This window comes from Brachypodium distachyon, chromosome 1, assembly GCF_000005505.3.
Source record: "Brachypodium distachyon strain Bd21 chromosome 1, Brachypodium_distachyon_v3.0, whole genome shotgun sequence".
NCBI classification, from domain to species: Eukaryota; Viridiplantae; Streptophyta; class Magnoliopsida; order Poales; family Poaceae; genus Brachypodium; species Brachypodium distachyon.
The window spans coordinates 38546174-38567948 of record NC_016131.3 but is presented as its reverse complement, the minus strand read 5'-3'; the positions used below and the strand labels follow the sequence as shown (position 1 = coordinate 38567948).

Below are 21775 nucleotides of genomic sequence, written 5' to 3'. Positions count from 1 at the left end.
TCCCGCGTCCCTGAGACCACGACCGTTCGAGTCTTTCCTGACCAGAATCAGATCCGTAGGGGAGTTTGCAAGCAGCAGCTTCTTTTTTACGACACTTGTCTGGTCACAAGTTGGAAAAAATGATTCACCTAGACGGAAGATAAATTCGCCTGCATACCACAGTTCCACTTCCACATATATCATTGCCGCCCGGAGCAAAACAAGAACACTATAATTGGCTATTGATGCACATCATACAAGCAATTATCATACATCTGGAGAAGAAAATTGAACGGAGTCACACATCGGAACATGGGGATCAGCAGAAGACGATTTATTTACCCTGCACTCCGGGGAATAGAGATACTTTGGTCCCTGGCATTGCACATTTTGTTGCAACCACCATTGGAAATGATTCAGATTGATACTCCAGTTCCTTTGGCGTCAAATGCCTTTCTCAAACAACCCCCATTGGCCACCCGAGGAAATCCTGACAATTGCATTATTTGACCTTGCCACCTCGCACCTTCATGGAAGCACAGCAAAATCCAATAGTCGGATGCATGTGTGGGACTCAATTCCAAGGAAAGCTGGCTTAACACCCCAAGCTGGAATCCCTAGATCTTCTTATCTTTTCTTTTCTTTTCTTTTTTCAGGGTGTAATCTCTAGATCCTTTAGCTTACGTTGCAGGTTGATATTCAAACTTGATAGACAGACAACAAAGCCGGCCCTCCATGATTCGACACACTAATGCCAACCAGCAATCGCCGGCATGCTGTAATGTACAGCTGAAATTAGGCCATGAGGAGCAGGAACTGCTTCAGCTTTTCTGTCACCGGGTATACAAGCTCCCTGATCTGGAGTCTACACATACTCCTTCAGGCACATGTTGTGGTGGGCCTGTTGCATGATTCTTGGATCCAGAGAATATCGCATATTGGGTTGCCAAGGAAGTGAGGACGGCAAGCTTCTTGGATTATCTATATCCAGTGAACTTTGAGTGTCAGAGGACATCACATGCCTAACGATGGTTGAAGGCTTGCCTGCAAAAGAAGAAAGGCGTTAGCGCCCCCCCACATTCAGAACAACTGAACTCTTCAATATTGAGCTGATGACACCAGAAAAAAAAATTGACCATAACATCGTGTTTTTTAGCAATGTAGCACTGATACCAGCTATATTTCCATGTACTCTCTGATTTTGTGCACACCAAGATCATCTACTGCATGCTTTGTACTAAATGACATCACATTTTTATGACTCTTTGAAGGACTTGTAGCAGATTGCAGTACTGTTGACCTATATCGTTTGTGTCAAAGAAAAAACATAACACTATTGGTTGAATTTGAATTTCGGATTCAAAAACCATGTTTGTTTGCCACATGCATTTTGTAGAATGAGAGACAAATCCAGAGATGATAGAGAGGAATTGGGGTTAGGTATAGGTGTGATTCCATGGAATTTCAGATTGAATTGTTATAACCAATTCCATGCCAGCCAAACAAGTTGGTTCCTGGAATCCATGCGCAAAAGAACTAAGGTATCTAACTAAGTGCGTGAGCACATCTTCTTTCTTGCTCAAAAGAACTGCCGGGGCGTTGGATCACTCGCAAACAAAGCCTTAAATAAATTCCAGACCAAAATGATGGAAGCCAAACAAGCTGTAAGAGAGATCACATGGTTTGAAGGCAAGATGGAGTTATAAGTCAAGACTACTGCATCTCAAAAGGGCAGCACTGAATACCCTAACAGTTAGATGGCCAAACTAGAGCATTTGTCTTAGGTCATCAATTGTCAGAAGTTCAGGCAAGACTCAGTTGACGGGGAGGCATTACAAAATTAAATCTTCTGGGGTCACACTAAGTTCATCTTGCCTAAACAGCCATCCTGCATCTTTGCAGGAATGATCAATGATATCGATTTTAACAGAAGAAACTTAGCTTCTCCAATGCAGGTTATAAATTCTTGCGCACTTTGGTTCCATACTTCGTCTCTTGCATACTTTGATGGCATGCAACAAGTTCGAGCAAGTTGTCAGAGACCTTTTCACCGTCAGGGGTGGCGGTCTAGCCTTTGGATTGATGTGCTTAGAGTTGTTTCTTTTCTTTTGATGTAATAAGTTTCACATTTGGATCTTGTTGCCTACTTGGCTGGGTGCGTTCTGTCGTGGAGGCTGGGGGTTTGATACCCGTTTGGTTGTATCGCTTGATATAGCATTGAGATCAATAAGAACTTCCATTTTCGATTTGTTTTTCCTTTAAAGCTTCAAATGAATTTTAATATGATGCAACAAACTTGAGAAACTTCAATGGTTGTTAGGCAAAACCTTTATCACAACTAGTACTACAAAACTTGGAGAAAGTGGACGCTTTCCCACTAATTCTTTTCATCGAGGTTCAGACAAGATAGCTCCCGGGTGTGATTTCGATGAGGCATTCAGGGATTCTATGTATAGATCGACCTACCTTGTATTTCTTTTTCAAGAAAAATACACACAGTGCTAGTTAGGACTAGATGCTTCAATAAGACTTGAGGTTTGCCAAAAGAAAAGTGAATCCTTCATTTTTCATGGTACATCATTGGTGATATCAGAAATAAATTATTGTTGGGTCATCCTTGTATAAACTAATCAGTGATCTGGGTCAAGCTCCCAGTAAAAAGATGTGAACTGGAGACAAGACTGAGTTACCTTGGCAGAGAAGAATGTTTCCTCTGTAATGAAACAGCTGCTCCAGTTTCGTTATCATTTTCCTCAAGTTGAGTGAAGTGTTTCTTAAACTGGTCAACAGCACTGCAAGACCAGAAAGATGATGCAAGTGAATTAGACAATGATAAGGACTAAGAGAAGACAAATAAGCTTACAATAATTGCAAGTGTATTAGACAATGATAATGACTAAGAAAGACAAACAAGCTTACAATAATATATCTAACCTTAAATGAACAAAGTTTGGCCTTTCTTTTCCAATAATATGCTCCTTCAGTAACTGAGGATGGTACTCCAAAATTTCTTCGAATATTAGTTCCTTGATGTCCTCCTTTGTTACTCTACGACCCTCAAATTCAAATTCGATCTTTGGGATAGGTTGACAAGATGGTTCTCGCTCTACTTTTGCTAGTCCATTGAAGTATGGATCCGCCAATGCCTACAATTTGCACATATATCAAGATCACACAACATAGGATCAATAGAACATTCAATGCAATAGCATACCTCTTCGGCAGATGGGCGATCCTTTGGATCAAAAGCTAGAAGCCTCCTAAGCAATTGTAATGCTAATGGATCAGCCTTTGGAAATTTCTGCGAGAAAGAAGCAGGCTGTTTCTTCCGCATGCACGTCAGGTATTTTCTTGCCTTGTCATTCCGCACCTTACCAGAAGTAGAAGATGGTTGAAAATTTTAGAAGCACTCAGTAACTGAAACTTTAACAGCAAAAATCGAAAGAACAGCTACCATACCCGAGAAATAGCGTCTAAGGAGGGTGTCCCCAGAATATCAGTTATCAAATCCAACTGATGGACAACATTTTTACCAGGAAATAAAGGCTTTCCAATCAACACCTCAGCAAAAATGCACCCTATACTCCAAATATCAATAGCCGGTGTATACTGAAATCCAGAAAATGGTAAATGTCAGTGACAAACAATTGACATGCCAACTCAAATAAGGACCAGTGCAAGATCTTGCTACAGAAGAGATAGAACAGGAAATCAGTACCACAACTGCATGGTCAATACTGAATATGATGACTTGCAATGGGACCATTGGAATGCTTCATTAACCTGCCTAATGCTATGCACCACTTTATTGCTCAAGCAAGTAATGAATATACTTCAGACTTCGCAATGAGCGGTATGACCAACAGGAATCATGCTGATAGGGTACATTTACTTGTGAAGGGTTGCTAGTAATAGTTATATTCCTTTGTTACTGAAAGTAGTGAGGGTGTATAAACAGGTGCATACTATGGAGAATAATGGGTGGGGCAAACCATACAAATTCTGGGGAAAGGTAAACCAGTTAAATTAAGGGAGCTAAATTGGTACGGTAAATAAGCTACCTTTTATAAATAAGCTCAAGAAGTTATGTGGTGGGACAAGCTGATAAATTAGGATGGGGGCCAGCTGAAGCTCATCAAAGAAATTCAAACTCCATAAAAATAGACCTTAACCAAATATGAAGAACTACTAGCATGCTTTGACATGTTCTTGCAATCATGAGTGGTATGATCTTGTACCCAAAGTTGAGAAAAAAAAGCAGCAACTTCAAGAACATTTTGTTGAAGTGCTACAATTCGGGTGCTTCTTGTATTGTCACATCATTCCTTACTGAACCCTTATGGGTGTAAAACAAATCTAGAAGTCCATTTTATCTGGTATTCACATCTTTAACAGTGGTAAGCAAAACAGCATTCCTTGTAATGATACAATTCAGAATGTATTCGGTGTTTTTCCCAGATATGAATATGAATGCTGTATGAGAAGGTAGTTGTTGTATTGAATAATTGAATGCAAATAAATATAGTTCCCATTTAAATTCAAGTTCTCTATGTGCGATTAACCTAATAGATTTTGGTCAAACACCGTTACGAAAAAATAGAGATTAAACTAGAAACGAGAGACACGAATTTAACGTGGAAACCCTCGCGGGAAAAACCACAGACGCACGAAGGCGCAACTTCACTATGTTGGAGTATTAGAAGCACGAGACGACAGGCCGTCTTTAGGTATGACTACATGGGGTATATATAACGGGCAATAAACATGAGTCCTAGTAGGACAATGAAAACGAGTTCAACTCGTATACCAACACAAAGACAAACCTATCCTGCTACATCTAGCAGAGTTGGTAACGGATTCGGATCATATTTCAACAATCTCCACCTTGAGCCGAATCCCCTTCAGTAGTCGAAGAAAGTAAACACCTCCAAACAAATGAGCATAAACACCTTGTGCGTCAAAGTCCATAGGACTAGTGAGTAATACCAACTAAGCCTGAGCAAAACTCAAACTTATTTGAATTAACAGAAGTAACAACCTCTAAATAAGTTGAAGGTTCAACATTGCCTTCAATTTCTTCTGCCATGCTCAAAGCATATGCAACAATGTTGCATTCTTCAATCAACCTCCTGGGTCGAACAATATTTCTTTTAGTCCTATCAGCTGCAATGGACCGTTGTGGTGGCAGCACAACATTGGGAGCTTCCTGAACATTTTCCTCTTCAATTTCTTTTGTGGACCCTGAATCAATAACATGCTCCACCTGCACACTTGTATCGTGTGGCTTCATAACAGGAACATCAGTAGATGGCTTATCAGGTAACATAGCAGATTCATCAAAAGTAACACTTCTGCTAACCACTACCTTCCTAGTTTCAGGATTCCACAGCTTGTAGCCTTTCACACCAAGCTTAAAACCAAGGAAAATGCACTTGACAGCTCTAGGCTCCAATTTACCATTATTAACATGAGCATAAGCAGGGCAACCAAATACTTTCAAATCTGAATAATCCGCTGGAGAACCAGACCATAACTCAATGGGAGTTTTCTTTCCAATAGCAAGGTTAGGTGACCGATTGATTAAGTGACAAGCAGTGGAAGCGGCTTCTGCCCAAAAACTTCTAGATAATCCAGAACTTGACAACATGCAACGCACCTTCTCCATGATGGTTCTATTCATGCGTTCGGCCACACCATTTTGTTGAGGGGTACCTGGGGACAATGTAATGTCTGAAAATTCCCTCTGACTTGCACAAAGCATCAAATTCTCCAGAACAAAATTCCAAACCATTATCGGTATGCGGCTTCTTGACATACTTGCTAGGCTGTCTTTCAATCATAATCTTCCCCTCCTTAAATGCATTGAAAACATCCGATTTGTGCTTCAAGAAATATGCCCAAACTCTTCTTGAGTAGTCATCAATGATGGTCAACATATAACCAGCACCTCCAAGTGAAGGAACGCGGGATTCTCCCCACAAATCTGAGTGAACGTACTCCAACATGTCTTTGGTAGGGTGAGTTCCTGTCCAAACTTCACCCTAGTTTGCTTGCCGAAGACACAATGTTCACAAAATTTCAACTTGTCGATGCATTGACCATCAAGTAAGCCTCTTTTGCATAGCTCCATCATTCCAGTTTCACTCATATGACCAAGACGCATATGCCAGAGACTAGCAGCATCCGAATCGGATAATTTAGGCGAAACAACTGTAGCATTACCAGTAATTGTCGTACCTCGAAGGTGGTAAAAATTTGCAGCCTTCATATCACCTTTCATCACAACAAACCTTTTGTGACCTTGACGATCCCATCTCCACCTGAATATTTGTACCCTTTATTATCAAGAGTACTCAAAGAGATAAGATTTTTCTTCAAACCCGGAATGTGGCGAACATCCGATAAAGTTCTGATAGTGCCATCAAACACCTTGATTTGAACGGTGCCAATGCCTGCAATCTCGCATGAAGAATCATCGCCCATCAACACAGAACCATTTGGCATTAGCTTCATATGTTTGCAAACCACTCCCAATGCGGAGTCATGTGGAAAGTACATGTTGTATCAAGAACCCAAACATCTCTCATTTTGGAATCACCGGTAACGACAACGAGAACATCACCATCAAAATCTTGTTTTCTAACAACGGTGGCTCGGGCATCATCCTCTTGTTGATCCTTTTGATTGAATTTGCCATTCCTTTTCTCCTTGTTCTGCAACTTGTAACACTCGGAGATTTCATGCCCATCTTTCTTGCAATATTTGCAAGACTTGTACTTGCCTCTGGATTTTGACCGGCCTCTGTAGCCGTTTGAACTTTTGCCTCTATTTCCATTATTTGAGCTCCTCTCATTTGTCGTGCCACGAACAGATAATCCCTCACCCTGGGACGAACTTGAACCAACGTGAGACACCATATGCTTCATCTTCTCCTTGGAGTGCTAAGCTTCATAAACCTCATTAAGCGTGAGAGTATCACGACTGTATAATATGGTATCTCTAAAATTGGTATAAGAACTTGGCAGCGAACATAGGAGCATTAAACCCATATCTTCTTCATCATACTTAACTTCCATTGCCGCTAGGTCAGATATAATCTCCTTAAACTCAGTGATGTGATTCAACACAATACCTCCTTCTTGCAGTCGGTGGAGAAATAACTTTTGCTTCAGATGCATTTTACTGGTGAGATCTTTTGACATGCAAATCTCTTCCAGCTTTGACCATAAAGCGGCGGCTGTCTTCTCAGCCAAAACTTCTTGCAAAATATTGTTGTGTAGATGAAGTTGAATTTGGGACAGAGCTTTGCGATCCTTTCTCTTCTCCTCATCAGTCCAGTCAGCAGATTTCTTTTTCGCGAATCCATCTAGTGCATCATCATAATCGGCTTGCGCCAATAACGTCCGCATCTTAACTTGCCATAGGGAAAACCTTGTGTCACGATCCAGGGAAGGTCGTACTTCATGGTAGCCATGAGTAGATAAAACTGGGTGCACAAAGTAGTACAAGCCGGAGATAATCCTTGAATGAATTAATTTGCGGAGCAAAAACTTGAATAGATAGCACCTGGAAGACACCGTGTGGACTTAGCAAATTAGATCAAAGACAATTGATCAAGCTTCACGTGTGCAGCAGCCTTAACTTGCAGGCCCGATCGACCGATCGAAATTAGTCTGGCACTGCTCCGCCTTGGGACTTGCTTCGGTCCACTTGCGCGGTCTGGCTTGCTACGACCGCGGTTTGGTACAACGCTCTGTTCCAGGGTCTGATACGTGGCCTGCTCTGCTTGCGGTCCGACCCGGGCGCAAGTACGAAACCGAGCAAAAGACTAATTCGGCGATTGGCAGCCGAACTGGATAATTCCAGTCGGCGCAAGAACTCGGCGGAACTTGGCAGCGAAACGGGAAACTGACACCGGCAACAGCTCCAACTCGGCGGATCCAACTCTCGCACGGACTCGCCGGAAGTGCCTCATAATTTTAATCTCAATAACGTGGCTCTGATACCACTTGTTACGAAAAGATAGAGATTAAACTAGAAACGAGAGACGAATTTAACGTGGAAACCCTCGCGGGAAAAACCACGGACGCACGAAGGCGCAACTTCACTATGTTGGAGTATTACAAGCACGAGACGACAGGCTGTCTTTAGGTGTGACTACATGGGGTATATATAACGGGCCATAAACATGAGTCCTAGTAGGACAAGGAAAACGAGTTCAACTCGTATACCAACACAAAGCCCAAACCTATCCTGCTACGTCTAGCAGAGTTGGTAACGGATCATATTTCAACAAACACTGTAAGGAATAATAGAGGAAACCAAAAAAGAACGAGGTAGTGACTGGTGAGCAGGGGAGGAGTGCCACTCTTTCCCATTGCACGATGTCCCACCTCTGTTTCCCAGACGCAACTAAAGGAAAGGTCCAGTGGCAGGGAGTTGCAATCGACGCCGACGGCCCACCGCACTCAAGTTCGCTGGTGAAAGGGAGGTCAAAAACAGATCTTGGCGAGTCTTTTGGATGGGTAGAACGCCAATGGAGATTAACACCATCTGTGGCTTGATGGGGGTGGATTCACGGGCCCTCTCGTTAAGTTACTAATTTGCCCTCAGTGTTAGTAACGACATCTGCGTTGAGATTTGTGAAAAATAAGTAGAAAAGCACAGAAGCACTTCTCAAATCCAAATTACAAAAAGAGGTCAAAAGTGTTCACAAAGCCAATTCCCTCGCACTCACTACAATATGAGGGGACTGACCGTGCATGGGATACCAAGTTTCAGAACCATAATGCAACAATGTCATCTACCACTAGTCCGCACCATTGCAAAAAGAAAAAAGAAGAATGTTGCCTATCTGGTTTGCATCATCGATTTCTTATACATGCATGTTAGCCGCTCTAACTTCTGATCAATGATCAATTGTGACAATCATTACCTTGGAGTAAAATGAACCGCACAGTTCAGGTGCTCTATACCATCTTGTTGCCACATAATCCTGCAAGAGGAAGTTTATTTTAATTTAGAAGTTCATTTGATTGTAGCAAATGAGTACAGAATAGAGAACATGGATGAATAACAGAAAGCTCCCTTAACCCAAGATTATCACCCCTAAGCCCTAAGATATGGGTTCAAATTGAACCATCACGGCATCGCCCCTCAGTCCCACCCTAAACCGAAGAAAGAGGAAACGGCCGTGTGAACCATTGACATCTCACACATTAGAACAACCTCAAAGTGAAACCAGATGCCATCTTCTTTTAACTTGTATGCGGTAGCATATTCATCAATCCTTAGTCAGTTTTTGTTTCTTTCCAACAATTGTATCTTGAATGAGGCAATATGAAGTTCGAACAGTGCATGGTTTGGTTCTATGCAAAGCTTAAACTCTGGTGAGCCAATAATATCACTAACAATATGGGTGTCACAAGGATAACGTTGGAGGAAATGCACTGATGGTTATTTGCTACCCACATCAAAGTAATGTGTAGTCATAAAGAATTCAGTTGATTACGAGTTCTCACAAGTCACAAATAACTTATCAAAGGGGCATTGAAACTTAAGATAATCAAGATAACAAACTTTGACTGCTGCAATACCTAGCAATAATACAAGGTAAAACTACTAAGATAAAATAACAGTAAAGAAATGCTTACAGTCCAGAAGACTGTAGTAGGTGCATCACTGAATGCAACTCTTGCCAAGCCAAAGTCACATATCTTGAGTTTGCAATTTGCATTAGCAAGCACATTCTTGGGCTTCAGATCTCGGTGATAGACATTTGCTGCATCAAATCACAAACAATAGTTAGCCAATTCTGATCATTTATAGCAAATGAGACAATATTATATAATTTGTCCTAATATTAATGATCAAAGTCATCAAACATGCAAATATGAACTTATGTGCCATTTGTACAAACAGTGCCGTAAAAAGGTGTGATGATGCCCTTGTACCAACCAGGCTTTATATATGATTGAAGATAAAAGTTGCTCACTGCAGTATAATTAAGTAAATGTTACACCATGTTAGATAATTCATACGTCTGAGCCTTCTGAATGAAATTTCAACCTCTTAGAAGATGCAAATCTGTAACTTACGTGCATTATTTGCTTGACGCTAGAATCAGGAATTACCCTAGGGGGATCTTTGTCGTACTATCTTATTATGCTTTCCTTTTGTGTAGGTTGATGAGCCAATTCATATAGTAATTCGTATCGTAGTTGTATTAGATGACAAAATTGTTTGAAGCTCACAGATAACAGGAAATACCCCTTGTTTCAAAGAGATGAGATTGGATTATTCCCAATAAATTCGACGGTCAGATGTGAATAGGTACGTCTCCTACATTGGCCATGATGTGTGGAAGAATGAACATGATTTTTTAGTGTAGTTCAATCTGAATGCTACAGGAAGAACATAAGCCAGATGATTCAGAAAATGTAGAAGATTAAAACATCATTTGCATTATTTTCTTTTTCAAGAAGGAAATTACTCACCAAATGCACCTTTTACAGTAGCCATGGTACTGGTGTGTGGAGAAAGAAATGAGTTCAACATTCATATTCATACTTAAGTGATTGTACCTTATTCTGGGAAATGCAATATCATCGTACTGCACCAAAATACCCGCAAAAAAAAAATCATACTGTACCAATCATCACGTATCAGAGCAACTTAGCCTTCGATATTTTCCCTTTTAACTATTTTTTAACATTGCCATGCCTTTTGTACTACACCAAAAAGAGATCACAGATTCACAGGCAAGAGATGAAATTCCATGTGTGCCACTCAAAACTTGCTCAGATGCTTATACCACTCAAAAAATCCAGCTTCCCAAATATGCCAAATTCACCGCTACCATCAGGTGAATGTTAGTTGACAGTCAAGTGTCTGTTGAGAAGACAATTTTTCCCTTATGATGTAACCAGAATATTTGGAACAAATTGCAATGACAAAGGGCACAGTGTGTCGTAACATAGCTGAGTTTAGATTGGCATATTTTGAACACCAAATATGGTGCTGTGATGTTATTGTGAATTGTGTTAGTAGGATTGAATGCTTGTGAGCATATTCTTGTGACAATTGTTATATTAATTATGCTGAATTTGGGTATATCCTGCTGCTTTTTATTCTAAAATAAATAAATTATGATACGGGGATATGCTACTGTTATATTCTCAGGCTGAAATTATATCATTTGTTATATTTTCATGTTGAAACTTATTCTGAAATTTTGTGCTATTCTCATGCTGAAATTATATCATTTGTTATATTTTCATGCTGAAACTTATTCTAAAACTTTGTGCTATGCTCATGCCGAAACTATTCCGAATGTGCTTGTCACATCGTAAGAGGAGAAATTGACCACAAAAGGTTATGGGCAAAGTCGTCTTCTCAACAACCACTTGACGGTCAACAGACGGTCGAGGTGAATTGGTGGCATATTGGAAGCCGGATTTTTTTTTGTGGTATTTGAGCATCTTAGCTAGCTTTGAGTGGCACATATGGAATCTCTTCCAGGCAAGAAATTACTGTTCATAATTAAGAAGTGATAGAACAAATGAAATAGATCTCGACAGCATCGAGTAGTCTTATAGATATTTCAATTTTATATAAATAAGCACCTTATTATATATACCATAGATGTATTTTATTTTATATTGAAATCAAATTCAAGTTTTATCTTGTAACTTCATCAATAGAGTTTATGACAGTTATCCTTGTAACTTGAAAAGTCCAATACAACAAGTATCAGAAGCAAAATAATGCAGTAGTATCAAGAAGGCATATGAAAATACATAAATAAATAAAGGCATATGAAACATTAAAAGTGACAACAAGGACAATTTGATAGAGCTAGCGGTAACACCACTGGGATTCTAAGATACTTCAATATCTGAGACCAACTGTGCACGCCATGAGAGCAGAGCGAAAAACATCGGTGGACTCTAAATTTTTTACTGCCAATGTGAGAAACGGATACCTGTGTGCATATATTTCAAAGCACGAAGCATCTGATACAGGAAAAACTGATAATGCTCCCTCGTCAAATCATCATTAGCCTTTATGACTTGATGAAGATCTGACTCCATAAGTTCAAAGACAACATATATATCTTTGAAATCCTTTTTGGATGGGGGTAGCAAGATGTGCTTTATCTCAACTACGTCAGGATGCCTAAGAAGTCTGAGAAGCTTAATTTCACGGAGTATGCGTGCTGCATCAGATATATGCTCAAAAATGTTGTGTATCTTCTTTATTGCAACCTTCTCTCCAGTTTGCAGATCATTTGCAGAACATACAAGTCCATAACTGCCTTTGCCTATAACCTCCAGAATTTTGTATCGATTAGCATCGTCATATGCAGTAAAGAAATCCATCTCCGCTGCACTCTGAATTAGAAATAGTAATCAGACAAGTAATACTGAATACACAATAAACCTACGGAACCCAGAAGAACAATGAACATCAATGATGATACCCCTACTTGATTACTCTACTATAATCACAATAATGCTGTCCGGTCAAAAGAAATCACAATAATGCTGCAAGTTAATCACTGATGACCAGTGGTAGAAAAGCCAAAACCAGCTCAAGAACTGCCTGAGCTGAAGATACTCTCTCCTCTGCCTACAAATTAATCATACATGGTGAGCATGACCGAGCGTACGTGTGCTGGAGAAGGTGTTTCCGGTTTTTCACGCTTACCACCATGCACATATAAAGACATTTGGGATGTAATGACAAATTAATCCAAAGCCAAGAACTAAATAAAACTCTAATCGTGTGGCAACCCTCATTTCATTTCACTTCACTTCATTTCATTTGAGGAAATCAAATTTTTGATAGGATTTCATTTGGTTGAATTTGAATTCTGGATTCAAAAATCATGTTTGTCTGCCACATGGATTTGTAAAGTGAGATACAAATCCAGAGAAATGGTGCCTTTTGGAGAGGAATTGGGGTTAGGTATAGGCGTGATTCCATGGAATTTCAAATTGAATTCTCGTACCCAATTTCATGCCAGCCAAGCAAGTTGGTTCCTGGAATCCAAAATGACTTCCAAAATTCAAGGCTCAAATGATGGGAGCCAAACGAGCTGTAAGATTGTAGAAAGTTTCTTTTTGAAGCATGTCCAGAGATAAATTAAAACAATGAGTGGCGGAGGTGCTTAGATTGGTGAATCTCTATCATGTGCAAATTAGTCCAGAACAGTACATAGGTAGATTGCAGGTTCTGTGCAAACAAATAATGACACGATTGAGATTAGGTGAGCAACTATCGACCGTGCGCAAAGAATGGCTAAACTACATTTCTCCAGCAATTAATCTATGCTCATCTAACCAGCAGCTAGTTTACAGAATAACATTGCCAGCGAATAATCCCAACCGAAGTAACATGACCAAAGATTCCAAGAGCTCGAACCTTCTTATGCAAATCGCCGTGCTGCATCTTGGAGCTGGCAGTGGAAGCTTTCCAAGATCCGGCCTTTTTCTTTTGTTCTTCCTCCCCACTCTTCCGACGATGCCAGACAGTGCACCCCTGGATGTCTGTTTCTCAGGCGTGGATCAGCCGCACTTGCCCCACCGGCTCCTGCTTCGGATCGCGATCCCGCAGTCGTCCCTTCTCGTATTCCTGCTCCTCATGCACCTCACCGGAAGCCGTACGTCGCAGCCGCGGCCGCCGCCACGGCCGGGCTTCTTGTAGGGTTTGGGAAGATCGGGATGCGGCGGCGGCGGCAATCGGTTCGGATCTGGTTGGAGGAGGAGGAGGACGCGTCGCGCGTGGGGAGGCCGGGAGGAGATGAGAGGCGGAGATGGCGGCCTCGTCGGCGTGATGTCGTGCGGCAGCGGACGGAGCGGAGCTGCTGGGTGGGATGACGGGGATGGGAGGGCAAGTGAAAGAGCGGATATTTTTCTCCGCCTTGTGTACTCCTTCCTAGTCCTACCCCGCCGAATGCAGCTAAACATGGCAGTCGACCCAAAGTCACAACTCACAAGGCAGCAAAGTCGGACAATCCCTCCCGCAACAAACCGGTGACCCCAGAAATTCTGTGTGATTCGGTCATTGTCGTGTCATCGGTATATACGCATGTCAGCCTGTGTGATGGCCACTAAGAAAAATTATGGTAACGCAGGTAAATAAGTATTCCGTATAAGACATGCAGAATGTTTGACGAGAGCATCCCCGTTACATTATCATCTTTCTCTAATGATGATCTGGTTGTTTACGATAAACCTAATGATTTACGCATTGGACCAATTACACGAGCACGTGCAAAGTTATTAGAACAACATGTGAACTCACTCCTAACTGCACCTAATGTTTATATTGATGAGAATTTTATAGTGCATAAGTCTTTGTATCTTTGTGTAATCAGGTTTGAGGTTGAGGCAACCGTGGAGTGTGGAAGAGAGGAGGCCGCATGCGAGGATCATTATGTGCTGTTATCCAACATCAAGATATGCGCGACGGAGGAGAGGGACGCAGGCGCACCACAAATGAAGATGGATGATACAAATCGCTAGAAGAGCTATTTGTGTGCAAGGGGCAGCCAACGACAAGAATGATCTGCCCATCACAAGCTGTGTACGAGTATAAGGCGCACCAGGACAGCCTACGACGAGTCCGACACGTCTAAGGGGCGCCCGGACCTGTGAGTCCTTGTTTAGGTCAAGTTCTATTTGGATTGGTTGTATGAGTTTGAGGCGAACCTAGTTTGAGTCTGAGTCTGAGTCTAAGTCCGTTTGGGTGTTTGGACTGCCCCTCGCCTATATATACAAGCGGTATGTAAGACCTCGGGACCGGAATTATGCAATGTAGCCCCAAATTGCTAACCCTTGCATAATTCAAGCCTCAGGTTCTTGACCTACGATAAACACTTCAATACATACATGTATCAATGTGCTCATCGCAGGATTTTTCAACATGAATATCATTACCAAAACTCTACAGAAGAGAGTAATTACAAAACTCTTACAAGGAGCAGAATAACAAATATTACAAAGAGAGGACACATGTCCCAACATTACATCATTACACCAGCGGAAGTCGAATTATGCCCGAGTACGGACAAGAACACAACATGGCCTGAAGAGGCTGGAAGCTGGAAGGAAACCCGCCACGAGTCTCAGAACCCTGATCTGGATCTCCTGGCTAAACATCGAATCCAACGTCGTGTTCCACGAAGAAGCCAGCGGCTCAGCTGCTCTGCTGGAACCTCTGAAGAAAACAACGTTGCAAAGTAACTGAATACAAAGTACTCGCAAGACTTACGGGAAGATCTATGCTAGTATGCAACATGTCTCAAAGGAGGGTAAAGTGGGTTTATGCAGCAGCAGATGGTGTGGGTAGGGGTGGCCCGATCTTTCGATGAGATTGATAACTCTCGATTTGGGTAGGAGGTGACGTTGACGATCCGACTACGGCCTAGGAGACAGCGCCTTAGCAATCGATACACCAACTTCAGAGGGTTATTGATCACGCGGGGGCACGATCAACCTGAACACAAAGGTCTTTGTTCCTGCAAGCAATCGAAGAACAAGCAAGAACAAGATAATAGCGGATGCAATCTAAAATTGCGAGTATACTATATCAAACCAATGTCTCAACGAGACGATAAGTTGGAGTCTTGACGACGGTAAAACAGGTGGTCTAACCGACACACGCGGTTACACGAAAGTAGCAAAGATGGCTAAACTTTATCTAATCAAAACCCAAGGCTCCTTAGGGGGGCTCATGGAGTATATAAAGGAGGAGGGAGAGATATTTTCGTCCACCTTGAGTAAGGAGGTCGAAATCCAACTCGATCTCTAACTTTTCTAACAAACTACAACTCTTTAGGAAACAGAAAAACAGGTCCGTCCGCTTGTTTTGTCCGCCATGGTCAGCATGAGTCGAATCTCTTGATGGGGCCAGATCCGTTGGAAAGGTCTTGTAATTACCTTTCCAACAATTACTTGTTTACTTGATTTGGACTCCGGATGCGGTTTGGGTGATTAAAACAAATTCGGGTCTCCTGACAGCTCGGGCCCGAATCGGATTCAACTTTAATTCGTGATATCTTTCTCTAGCAAGCTCCGAATAATGTGTTGTTTGATTTGTTAGAAAGTAGACTTGATAGGCTTCACTTTGAATCCCCTTTGCGGGCTATCACACTTCATCTTCACTTTGGACTTGTAAAGTTCAATAAGATGCCTACATAATAAGATTACACAAGATAGTAGCTCCGCCTCTTTGCAAGTAACATATTGAAAACATTTTGTAATTGAATTCACCTGATTATAATTGTTATTAGATACACCAACAATTAGGGTTCTAATGGTCGTATCCATGGTTAGCATGTCCATATCATCCTCCCTTTATTGAAAGGAAAGCCGTCCTCGGCATCGTTTCTGCTGAAAATATGCTAACAAAAGAGACAAGGTATGCGCATGGTATATGTATATATCGTTATTTTTAACTCCACTCCCATGTTGCACAATTAATGTTTTATAACACAATCTCATGAGATAATTAGTCAAACAATCATCATGAATATCATTCGAGCAAGAAGATTGACAATATGTTTTGCATATATAAGTGAAACAATATCTTGTATTTGGTTTGCACCGCTCACACTTATACCATCCCAACACTGGAGAATAATAATTAATGATATCCAAATTAGTTACTACAAGATGCCGAAATTTAGAGCATGTCAAAACACTAATATTCAAACAATCGTGTAAAGAACTACTTGGCAAATAATCAACACCAATATTGGAGCTCTTATCAAAATGATTAGGCATATGCAAAAATTTATTTTCTCTCAAGAAAGGAAAATTATCACAAATAATGCAAATTTCATCCACAAAAAAGTTATTGTTCACATCATGTTCTCCAATTAAATGAATAGCGTATCCATGAGCATTAGCAAAAGATTTGGAAATTGTCAATTCAGAAACTTTATCCATTGCATGTGACAAATACATAGGTGTATCAAGTGTAATATAACACAAAGAATTAATAGGTGGATCCTTATCAATCACTTCATGTCTAATCAACTCGACACAACCTAAATCAAATTTATCTATCTCACTTGTTTCTCCCAAAACATTAGTTATTTCCTCACATGATTCGTTCTCATCAATATCAAAATTAATTTGTGCACTCAAATCATTAGAAGAACTAATTTCAGCAGTAGGTGCACTTGAATCACCATGGTGCAGAAAATTCAACAAGTATCACATTTATTTTATCACATGCCCTTTTTAGTTCAGCAATACAATCCTCTGTATCATTACCTTGTGGGCTCGACTCATTTGTAGTAGACTCTCGCTGTAATTTCCTCTCAACTTTACGAGCAATATTAAGCAAACACAAAAGAGAGTCGTATTTTCCATATTCAATAATGTAAGAAATATCAAAGTTAAGCCCACAATAAAACCTATCCGTTTTTCTTTGTTCGGTTTCATCTAAACCAGATCGCAAGGTTATAATTTGGAACTCATTGTACTAATCATCAACAGTTTTATCATCTTGTGCCAAACGTCGTAATTTTGAACGCAAGTTAAAAGCATAACTAAAAGGGACATATTTTTCTCTCATGATTTTCTTCATATCAACCCAAGTATGGGGAATTTTCTTTTCTCTAACTATCTCATTCCACCAAGATAAAGCAGCAAAAGTAAATTTACTATTACCAATTTGAACCTTGCGACTATCAAGTACATGGAAGCATGTGAATTGTTCAGTTAAACCTAGCTCCAAATCTATATACGTTTTAGCATCATTTTTCCCCTCAAAGAAAGGTACACACAATTTAATTGTATTAGAAGGATTGTTTTGTACCGTTGCCGTGGCATTCTCAACAAGAGATGTGGAGGATAGCCATGGTGAAAAGCACTGATCGCGGTCATGGGATAGCATCGGTCTAGTTGCCATGCTTCGTGTAAGTCCTGTCATGGTTAGTAGAAAACAAAAACAAATCACAGTAATATATTCCTATCAACTATTAGGATGTGGCTACAAGTCGCTCAACTCTCAAGCTAAAAATCAAGTTCTTACTAGTTCTTACCATGCAAAAAAGGAAGGTGATGGCCAGCGACGTAACCAAGGCCTCCGGAGATTAAATGTATCGATGCCTCGGTAACAAACCAACCTAGGTGTAGAATCTGTGAAGCTTGGAGGCTTTTGTGAGTAGCAAGGAATAGCAAATAATCAAATCAGCAATGCAAAATTAAAAATATGCTCAATAATGCTAGTCCTAACTGCTGGAGTCGAAAAGAACGAATTACAGAAATAATCTAAGCTTAGATACTGAAGAAGGTAGTAATAGATAGATCAAAAGATGGCACAACAAGTAAATCCTTGGGATTTTTTTTTCTTTTTCTTTTTGTGGCCTTCTGTTTGGCTTCTTATTCTTTTCTTCTTCTTTTTCTTTTTTTTTAACCCCAGAAACTCACGCAAAAGAAGGACCGGAAAACTGTACGTCGGTCTGTCGAAAAATCGCAAAGGCTGCAGTAAAGAAAATTCAGAAAAATATGGAAAAATATAGGTTAGAAGCGTATCGACACAAACTTTCCAGCAAGGGCAAGATCACTCAAAACGGATGTCGGACGGTGGAGAAAACTGAAAAACATCGGGCTGCAGCGACGCCGAAAAACGGATGCTGAAACTTGGAAGCTCCGAAAGTCCACCTTACAAACCGAATTTGAGGGTCAAAGTGCAAGGGAAAGTCCTGGATATTTCCTGATGCACCTCGTCGTGAGCTTTCCAAAAAGTCCAAGAACGTCCAAATTCGAGTTGGTACGCAAAAGATACGTCCGTTTGACTGAACACGGGTCAAACCCACCCGAAACTAAAATTCTACTCGGACTTGGGTCCGAAACTGAGTCGAACTCTTTCTCTTTTTTTTTCATTTTCTTTTCTTTCTTTCTTTCCTTTTTTTTTCTTTCCTTTCTTTTTTTCACAACTTTCCGAACAAATTGATCTCTAAACAAAATTCGATCTATGATGAAACACATTCCAAAAGCACTCTTGATTGGACTCGGACTCGAACTCGCGGCTGAAAACTATAACTTGCCGACTCGATGTAGAACTCGAAGAGGGACACGGTGTAGGACTCGACGAGGGACACGGTGTAGCACTCGAAGAGGGACTCGGTGGAAGATATGGTGGCGGCGGGAGATTATGGCGATGGTGTGGCAGGAAGTTTGGCGGCGGAAGATTGATGAAAGAAACCTGCGTCACACGAAGAACAAGAAAACCAAAAGCAAGTTCGATCTAGTAGAAAAAAATCTGAAAACGATCCAATCTAATCCAGCAACTCGACACGATTAATGCAGCAAAGATTCAACAATGCAAATACTAATGTGAAAATTGCAAGGCTCAGATTGGTTCTAGGACAAGGCAACTAATTCTAATTTTTGTTTGTCTTTTTCTGGACGATAGGTAAAAACAGATCTAAACTACGGATAAACTGGAAAAATCTCACCGAGCAACCTTAAGCTCTGATACCACGTGATAGCCTCGAGGGTGTCCCGATCTTTCAATGAGATACCTAATTATCGATTTGGTAGGAGGTGACGTTGACGATCCGACTACAACCTAGGAGGCAGCGCCTTAGCGATCGATACACCAACTCCAGAAGGTTATTGACCCCGCAGGGGCACGATCAACCTGACCACGAAAGTCTTTGTTCCTACAAGCAATCGAAGAACAAGTAAGAACAAGATGAAAAGCAATCTGAAATTGCGAATAGGAGATATGAAGGTTCACGAATTTGAATACTCAATATAGTTGGAGTCTTGATGACGGTAAAACAGGTGGTTTAACCGACACACGCGATTACACGAAAGTAGCAAAGGCTAAACTTTATCTAATCAAAACCCCAGGCTCCGTAGGGGGGCTCATGGGGTATAAATAGGAGGGGAACTAGGTGGTTTTCGGCCAGGCCCTTGTGGGACTCCGAAACGGCCTAGGAATCCTCCTAAAACACAACGAAAACATCTAAAAATTGGCTGGACCCTATTACATGGCCTTAGGCCCGATAAAACAAGGTTATAACCCTCATCTTTGGCCCATAGATACCCATTGGAGGGGGAATCCTCCACTTGGCCGAAATCCCATTGATGAAGAGGATGCGGCCTTCTTCTCATCTCTTTATGGCGGTTTCAATGTTCTGAAATCAACACTTGAGCTACCTCCCGCCACCTTGCTGCCACCTCCATGGTTTGCTGCCCAACGCTGATCCTTGAGGTCCAAGCTAGGTCCTTCATTCGTAAAACACATAAAAGAACCCATCTTAGGCAGCAGCATATTCTCATTAATATTAAATGAAGTACCGAGGAACGAAAGTACCTGATAATTTAGTTGTCGTGCACGAGCTCTAGTAATTGGTCCATGTATCTCCGGTACTTGAGGTGTAGGTGCTGTAGGGGCTGTGGTTGTATCATTAGTTGGGATGTCCTCATCAACATATTAAGGATCCCGAAAGTAAATCCGATATACGATCACCAAGTTAAATGGAGTCCGAATCATCTACACATAGCCTCTAAACAACTCCATATGCAAGGAATAGAGTTTAATTGGTTAATTACACACAATAATATTATAGTTGTATTATCATGTATGAGAATGACATGAATAGGTGCGATGCATGCTTTAAAACAAGAACAACATACCAAACAAACAACTCGGTCGGGTTGCACACGCCAACGAGGTACCTGCAACTATCGATACTATCGGTACATACACGGCATCTCATACAACACATGAATATCATCGGTCGCAACCTACGGATCTACGCCGAAGAACGGTCGGTTCACGGGACGGTCGCTCGTTATACCTTGGACTCATTGCGACATCGCGATGTAGAGGAAGTAGACGACGTAGTCAAGATAGTCGTACACATAGTCGTCGTAGGCGAAGTAGCTGTTCATGTAAGCGATGTAGTCGTCGCGGCGAAGTAGTCGGCCGGAGGTTCGAGGCGATGTTGGTCTCCACGGTGCCGATGAGGTGTGGCAGCAACACGTGCAGTAGCGAGGCATCTCGACGCGGAGCAACGACAACACAGCAGGAGGCGCTGACCAGCAGGGCCCACACGTCAAGATTTTAACTATTTCGGAAAAGAAGAAAAAGGAAAAGAGGGCACGGGCTTGCGCTTGGATCTGGCTTGGGCTTGGACGAGCCGGGCTTGCTCGGGCCTTCGGGCTGGAGGCAGAGGAGGCTGGTGGGGAGCGCTGTAGGCGGGCGGCGTGCGTGGAGGCGGTCGCCGGCGGCTCACAGCAGGCGAGGGAGGCCGTCGGCGCGAGGCCACGGCAGGCGGGCGTCGCGGCTAGGAACAGAGGCCGGGAGGAGGTGGTCGTGGGCACGCGTGGTGGAGGGCGGAGCAGGAAGAGAGGGCGGCCAGGCGGAGGCGTGCGGGGAGCGAGGGACGCCCGGGGAGAGGAGGGCGCGCGGGGCGGACGCGGGAGGAGGCGGCTCCGGCGCAGAGGGAGAAGGGCGCGCGGGCGAGCGCGGGGCAGAGAGGCGGAGCAGGGGAGGCGGTGCAGGAAGAGGCGGAGCGGCGCCGCGGGGAGGGGGCTTGGTGGCGCGGCAGGCGCGGGACAGAGGAGGCGCTCGGGCGGGGGAGAAGGCCGCGGGGAAGGGAGCTCGCCCAGGGAGAGAGAGAGAGGGGGGGGGGGGGGGGCGCCGGCCATGGAGATGGAGCAGTGGCAGAGAGGGAGGCGCCTGGGTGAATGAAGAAGAAGGGGAGAAGGCTGGCGGCGGCTGAGGAAAAGAAATAAAGAGAAAGAAAAAGAAAGAAGGGATT

The 21775-nt window shown here is 42.2% G+C and overlaps 1 protein-coding gene and 1 non-coding gene across 2 annotated transcripts; both read right to left on the bottom strand.

Annotated features, from left to right (window-relative positions):
• Positions 1-144: 144 nt before the first annotated feature.
• LOC100824650 (mitogen-activated protein kinase 11) lies at positions 145-13880 on the bottom strand. Its single transcript, XM_010229377.3, has 9 exons — positions 13405-13880; positions 11963-12371; positions 9633-9760; positions 8915-8974; positions 3439-3588; positions 3194-3349; positions 2914-3125; positions 2670-2771; positions 145-1023 (listed from the first exon to the last, which is right to left on the bottom strand). Exons 1-9 carry the CDS (start codon positions 13429-13431, stop codon positions 1002-1004), a joined length of 1266 nt encoding a protein of 421 aa, XP_010227679.1. The 5' UTR covers positions 13432-13880; the 3' UTR covers positions 145-1001.
• On the bottom strand, positions 11338-11395 carry MIR9498 (microRNA MIR9498). Its single transcript, NR_127102.1, has one exon. It is a non-coding gene; the product is annotated as a microRNA MIR9498 (primary transcript).
• Positions 13881-21775: the final 7895 nt, after the last annotated feature.